The following is a 7,540-nucleotide window of genomic DNA, read 5'->3' as shown; positions in this document are numbered from 1 at the left end:
AGATTCATTAACATTGTCTTTGTGCTAGAGGGAGCAGTATTAAACATCCCATACAACAATATAGTCTCGTCAGTGCAGAGCTGCACACTATTATAAATAGTACATATATGGTTTATAAAGTGATAATTATATAATTATGCTCATATAGTTTATAAAGTGATAATTCGTTTAGTTTGAAAATAATTGTAATACATTTTTAGTAAATTCTCATGAATTCAATGGTTTTACATGGACATGGTATCGTCGATAAAACAAGGAAAAGGAACCCCCTAGCAGTGATGATGACAAATAGTTTTAAAAACTTGAATAATCTAAATGTCGTAGATGGAACTTTACCTGTACACACTAAACTTCACAAAATTTTGAGATAATCAACAACAATGTTTTAAATACACTACGGAATATTAAGGTTTAACAAAAATACAATATCAAATGAAATTGACATATGCATATGATTTACTTTCATGTCAATAATTGTAAAATGACATTCTTAGGTTTTAAAAAATGAAATTGAAAACAACATTCAACAACAAATTGACGTATTTGCACTGCACATTGCTCTAAGGTTGTCAATACTCTTATTCTGGTCTTGAATGGATAAATGGGGGCCTGTTCATCATCTTTATATATATATATATATATATATTAATCTCGAATTATGTGGTTTAACTAGTCTGGAGAAATAATATATGCGACAGGAGTGTCATGTCGAGTCGGACTTAAAAGAGTAGAATGCTTTTTTGTATCATAATGATACCTAAACAACTAAGAAGTTATTCCATCAAAAAAATCATTATTTTGAACCTATATACATAATTATATATTTCTTTCTTAAACATATCGGCCCGTATTCTGAAGTCGCATCGAACTTAGTCATGTCTATAATTAAACAACTGTTTAGTTAGACACGACTTAAACGCGAATCGCGTCTAAGTCCTGTCTAGCTAAATTTTGTATTCTGAAGTGTCTAAGTCTCGTCTAACTAAACAACTGTTTATTAGTCCTGTTTTAAACTACGAAGTAGTTCTTAACTTTAGTCACGACTTCTAAGCATGACCAGTAGGCGTTAATTCTGACATGCCAGCAGATGATAAACCAAATGCGCATGCGTGCGCCCATCGGATAAATATATGGATGAGTTGGGAACAAGGTGGCGCTATTTCAATCTAGATTTTGAAGACCTTTAGTACAATGTTGAGCAACATACATGTACATACATATATTTAATATGTCAAAGGTGCACACAGTTTGTGTGAGATGTACAGAAAAAATAGTTAAAAAGCATGCTACAGGAGGCGCGGTAGCTCAGTCGGTAGAGCAGTGACCTCGTAATCCGGTGACCCGGGTTCGAAACCTAACGCCGTCGGCCGTCTGGTTGCTTACTTACAAGCATTTATTATGCTTTCTTAGCAGTCAGGTATTCCACCATCACCATCATTCAAACTTTATGATGGAAATGACAGAATGATATGTCATGTATTTATAGTGAATTTCAAAGGAGAACAAATACATTATTCTCTCAATTTAATGTATAAATATGCGTGATTTGTTTCATTTTGTCATGGGATTAGAAGTGGATTAATAAGTGTTTTTTGACATTTCTGTGTAAAATTTGAATTTTCTTTTCATTAGAAGTTAGAATTTATTCTGATGTTTTGGGATCTAAAGTGCAAGTCAAAAATGCTTTATTGAAGATTTTGTGGAAAGTCTAGAATCTAGACATACATAAATGTGACAGAAAGTAAAATAATTATGACTACTATTAACAAAAGATCTGTGAAAGACTGACTGTTCAATGAGAAGGAATCAGTCTGTTGTTTTGTAAAGTTCGGTATTGTAATACATGTTTGTAATACAAAATATTAACATTTTCATAAATTATATTCGCATGGTTTTCGTAAGTTAGATCTAATCTAAACATGTATGATCAAGACAAATTAACTGTATCTTCTTCTTTCTTTCTTTCTTTCTTTTTTTTTGGGGGGGGGGTAGGGGATAAATAAGAAAAAGAAACAACATCATAGTCACCAAAAGGATGTAATCAAATTCAAAGTTTCATCAAAGGTTTTTAAGGATGCAATCTTTATCTGAAGATACCCAACAGTCCTCTATATTGGATTAGATACAGGGATCTTTCACACAGAGAGAATAGACCCTTCTTCTAAATGCATATGGGATCATCTAGTATTTCACAAGATCTTTTTCTCTCTAGGACCTCCAGAATGGGATAGATAATAGCCATTTAATGTGACTTCTTACAATGCAGGTCACTTAAGCAAGATGTAGAGACCTCCCTCTGCCCCTGACCTATGTGGTTTGGTGTGCTCTTTACTCTCACGTCAACTGTTGATATTGAACCTCTGAGAAAGCTGGAGGTATGTGTCATTTATTACTAGTTTATTAGTTTCATACAGAGATTTTTTTACTTGTCTTCGATTAATATCAAGTCTTTGTTTCTCATGCTTTAAGTACCCTGATGATTATACGTTTATTTTTTTAATAAAAATACCAATAGCTGATGCAAATATGATTATCTAAAAAATTGTATTTTTACATGAGTAGGTCGCCTTTTTTCTTCATATCTATGGCTTGGTTGCGTGCGTGTGCATTTGTGTGCGTATGTGCGTGTGTGTGCGTGTGTGAGTGTGTGTGATATGTGTGTGTGCGTGTGTGCGTGTTTGAGGGTGTGAAAGGGGGTGTTGTGTGGGTGGGCTAGAGGGGGGTGTCATGGGTTTGTTGGTGTGAGAGTGTGTGAAAGGGTGGTACTATGTAACTTTAAACCTTCCTCTACTGTTATTTTGATTATACACTGTTACATGCAAGACAAAAATTCAGAATCCTGTATAATCTGAGATTTTTTGTTGTTGTTGTTCATTGATTGATGTAATTCATGAAGTGTCTTGTATCAAAGATCTTGTATTATATTACTTATTGTGATAATTTCTTGTTTTGTGAAATTATGAGGAAGGAAATAAAATATCATTTAAAACAAAAATTAAGCCATGATATTTTATTATTATATATGACTTTGGCATAATTTAGAGTCCTGTAAAAACCTGCCCCATTTTCAATGAAAATGTATTATTTGAATGTATATTAGGACCTGTATATGAGGGTAAGTCACAAATTAAATGTTGCAAAGTGTATTGTTATTATCACCATTGGATTCTCAATGTTCTCACTTGCAATAATTTACATGAATATTCAACGCAACATATTGAACAGTTTTCATCTTCCAAACAAAACGTGAATTACACTTCACCACCTCGACATCACATTAAACATGCGTCTTCCTCGACTAAAAAAGAGAAGACACCATTGACATTCGTGAATGACCACCTCAATATCATTAAAACACAATTCATACATTTCATACATTTATTCCGTTTCTAAGTATAATGATAACATTTAATCGTAAACATGAATAGGAAATTACGCAAGTTATTAGAATATAATTGTCCTGCTGAATTAGCATATTAGGCCTTTTTAAATACAATCTTCAATTCACGCTAGTATAAACAGGATTACATTCATGTAAATAAGCGCTGTACTACATTGATAACTCGAAACCTGAAAACCGAAAAAATTGAATTTAAAAAAATGTAAATATGTTTATTATTTGCATTTCTTCGGGTATTTACAGCAGATAAATTCATCGTTATTCATCATTATGAATCGGTAAAGCCAAACCACACTAACACAAATCGACTCACTTTTGTTATTGGGGTTAAAGGGAAAGTTGAATTATGTTACATAGGGCGCTTCTCAAAACAATTTTTTGTGAGATAATGACAAACTGAGGGTTAACATTTGAAAGAACATACAAATTAAATGACAAAATCATGTTTGTTTGATCAAAATCGGTTTAGATTTAGTCTAATTTTTGTGGTGCCCCACAAATATTTTATAATTAGGACCAGCCGTTGAAAACACGAGATACCGCATTCCACGTTTTATTCCAGCCAATACCGATGCTGGCTTGTTCGTGTTGGTTATAATACACACAACCAGCCTGCTCGTGTGTTGTTATTATTAATTAATTAATTAATTAACAGGCATTTTTTTTTCTTGTAAGTGGAGCTGAATTAGTATGACGTATTGGTTACATTTCACACACTTTGGGTCTCAAATTACCTTCATAGCAATTTTAGGTCCTAAAAGAGCACTAGAATGCCATAAATAAGAATAATAGCAATAGCCATGCACTTTGAAGGCATTTGTGGTCTGAAACAAGAAATCAACGATCCGTTTAATATACTCGTTTGATTGGTCGGTTTGTCGTTTTGGTCTCAATTGTGTTGATGTGACTGAGAAGTGACATTTAAATGATGATCAAGAGTCAACGTATCAATGTCAAACAGTTGCAGAAACTGTTTCTGAAACCCCTGTTGTTTTCTTGGACTTGGTGTCTTTTACCCGTCGACAAAATACCTTCCTTAAACCTTTCTGAAATCTTCGATATTGAAAGGAATATATAAAAGGATTGACCCACATATTCGCGAAAGCAAACAACATACAAAACATGTACATCAAGCCATTGACATCTAAATCATAACCGAAACAATATGCAAAAACTATTATTTTGTTCGGCACCCAGCAAATAATAAAGAAAACACTCACAGTCACCATTACTTTTAGTACATTTCTTTGGGCACGGCTTCGGTGGTCGACGAGTCGAGTTTCACGAGTTTGCGAAACTGATGTTTCCGTTCCTCTGTTCTTTCTGGTTCTCTTGTTGAATTTTTCCTCTACCGTTGACTTCAGCTTGATGGATATGGAGGTGTACACGAATACCATGACTGCTAGCGGCAAGACAAGCTCCAGGAACGCTGCACCGAAAGCGAAACCAGTTCTTTTCGCATCGTTCGGGACCTGGAGCACCAGGCACTGATCTTGTTCCACCCTCGTGAACCACATGAAGTGTTGCTGATAGGCGAATCCAGACAACCAGGGTAGAGCGACAAGGCAGATGAATTTTGCTGACTTGGTCCGACTGTGGTAATGAAGAGGGAATACGATGGCGTAGTAACGCTCTAATGTCATTAACGTTAGATTGAGCGAACTAGCAACGAGCATGGACATGAAAGGAAACTTGGAGTGCCAAAATGCACAGATGAACCGAGCAAGTGTTGGGTTGTTGGTTGGGAGAGGTGGTAGAGGTGCGGCAAAGCTGGCTAGGAGAAGGAGAGACGTCAATAGATCAATCAAAGATTGACTGCCGATCAGGACATTGGTGACATCGTGGAGATCACGAACGACCACGATGACAAGGAGAACGAGTCCATTGCCGAACACGCCCAATAAACCCATCACAATATAGATTGCATTTGTAATAGCTGTTGTCGTTTGACTTCTAGATTCAACCTGCCCTCCATTAGTCAAATTTGAAAAGTTAGTTTCCATTTTGTGCAAAAATTATTCCGCAATTATGAAGGGAAATGTTTTTAACTTTTGATGAGGTTCTCAGATACGAAACTAAAAATAAAATTGTTTGTCTATCCTATAGAGCTAAATGATCACAACGTTCCCTTGAATTGTGCCTGCAAATCTAAATGATCATCATTACATTAGGTAAAGAAATAAACCAATTGTATTTCAGGGAATGCCTATCGCTTAGACATAATCTTTGATAGAGGAATGGCTTCTACACTCCGTGGCATCTACCTAAAAAAAGATGACTTCTCGCTTATATAGATAATTCAGGGAGCCTAAATAGAATCAAATGGACAGGGGCAAGAGCGGAAGCACGTCTTTTTCTTTTTCAAAGATTTCAAGGATTGCTCTATTAAATTACATAATGAATTATACGATGACAAAAGTTGACTACTAAACCATCCCAGTATCCTCGAGTATAACGGTTTAATTTCATAAATTGACCTTTGAATGTATTTGCTAGTGAATTACTTTCAGACATTTCATTTGGTGGAGTCCTGCATGTGATTAAAATGAATATCTTTTTCCAACATCATTTTTTTTTAATCGCTTTTGAATGTCGAGGAAGAAAGAAAAAAAATCGATGTTGCTAAAGAAAGATTCCCGGGAGATATCTGATCTGAATGCTGTATATCCGATACACAAAATTGATTTACTCTGCACGAGTATCTTTTCTCTCAATGCACTCCGGATACATTAGGAAAACTATTCATACCCATTCATATATTTGATGCTTTTGTATCCCTCTTTTCGCTAAAACGAAGAGCTCGGCTCCAAAAGGTACTACATCCATAAATCCAAGTTCTGAGAAAAACACGAGTTTGTAATCATCATAGTTAGCATTGTCAGTTTTGAATGATACTTGGCTGATTATACTATTGTATGATACAAGTATAAAACCATTTTTTCATGAAGTTATGTTTTTTTAATTTTTGTGCATGTAGTACCTTAATTATGGAACCAAAATTGGATGTAGTACTTTTGGAACCGAAATCTGTCATACTGTTTGCAAGTTACAATGCATGACTGGAATAGATATGGTGCTTTTTGGAACTGAACCACGTTTAAATGCCATTTTTTAAACTTTTTGGGGGGATTCGGATGTTTGGAAATGTCAGTATATGACACTACTGTACATTGATGTAAAACAAAAAAAAATATTTTAAAAAAATGGATGTAGTACCTTTTGGAACCGAGATCTTCTAAATATCGCCAAGTCTATTTCCTCCTTCATGTTTTCCGCCCGTATATACCCTGCGCTTGCTCTCGCCTGCTGTTTTCTCTCTTAAACACGAGGTCTCTTCGACTTTTGATTATCGATCTGACCTATTGAATAACCGAAAAGGAGAGACGATTTCTCTCTGGCTATCTGATGAGTATTATCGTTGTATTTGTCAAACTAGTTATCTGTGACTAGTTATTTGTGATTGTTACTTTGTATGCATCAATACTTTTTTGTATGATATAAAGACAAATATACTGGAAGAAAATCTACAGGTTGATTTTTGAAGTGCACTGGCTTGACTCATTTGTACAAAATGAATATCAGCTTTTCAAATTCAACTTACGGAAGAAGAGGAAAGATGGAAGCCAACGGATCAGCGCTGTTATAATAGGGACTTTTAAATTTGCACGTCGAAAGCTTTGACTGCAACGTGTGACGTCATTTTAAGGCACTGCGCTTGCGTTCCGTCGTCTCAGTCGGCGATCGAGAATGCGTTTTTGGCCTAAATTCGCATAGAGTTCGCATTCATGTCATGCACGACATTTTGCACAACACTTCGCGGAACCAAATTGAGAATTGTTTGTACTTGCCATTGTCGCGCGACGGTTGCACGAATGCCGTACAACAGCCACATGACAATGTTGCGTGACAATTGAAAGTCAGAACCATTTAGATATATCGCAATTCGTTTGCTATTTATTCTCAATTGATTCAACTTTTTTGTATGATAATTCAGTCATGGCTCAGTCACACCTCAGTAGTCTCTACGTCATACCTCAGTCATACCTCGTGTCACAGTCGAGTGGACTTTCGATCACAAGGTCTTCGGTTCGAGTCCCGACGCGGAACTAATATCCTTTGGCAAGACATTGATCTACATTT

General features: G+C 35.5%; 1 protein-coding gene across 1 annotated transcript; it reads right to left on the bottom strand.

Moving 5' to 3' along the window:
• Nucleotides 1-4,289: 4,289 nt before the first annotated feature.
• On the bottom strand, nt 4,290-5,310 carry LOC115923358 (5-hydroxytryptamine receptor 1A-like). Its single transcript, XM_030983820.1, has 2 exons — nt 4,621-5,310; nt 4,290-4,307 (listed from the first exon to the last, which is right to left on the bottom strand). The coding sequence occupies exons 1-2, from the start codon at nt 5,308-5,310 to the stop codon at nt 4,290-4,292; spliced, it is 708 nt and encodes a 235-aa protein (XP_030839680.1).
• Between the last annotated feature and the right edge of the window lie 2,230 nt (nt 5,311-7,540).

Source organism: Strongylocentrotus purpuratus, unplaced genomic scaffold (genome assembly GCF_000002235.5).
Source record: "Strongylocentrotus purpuratus isolate Spur 01 unplaced genomic scaffold, Spur_5.0 spur5_scaffold_13, whole genome shotgun sequence".
Taxonomy (NCBI): Eukaryota; Metazoa; Echinodermata; class Echinoidea; order Camarodonta; family Strongylocentrotidae; genus Strongylocentrotus; species Strongylocentrotus purpuratus.
Note: the sequence above shows the minus strand (reverse complement) of the source record. Positions and strands in the feature narration are given on the sequence as shown.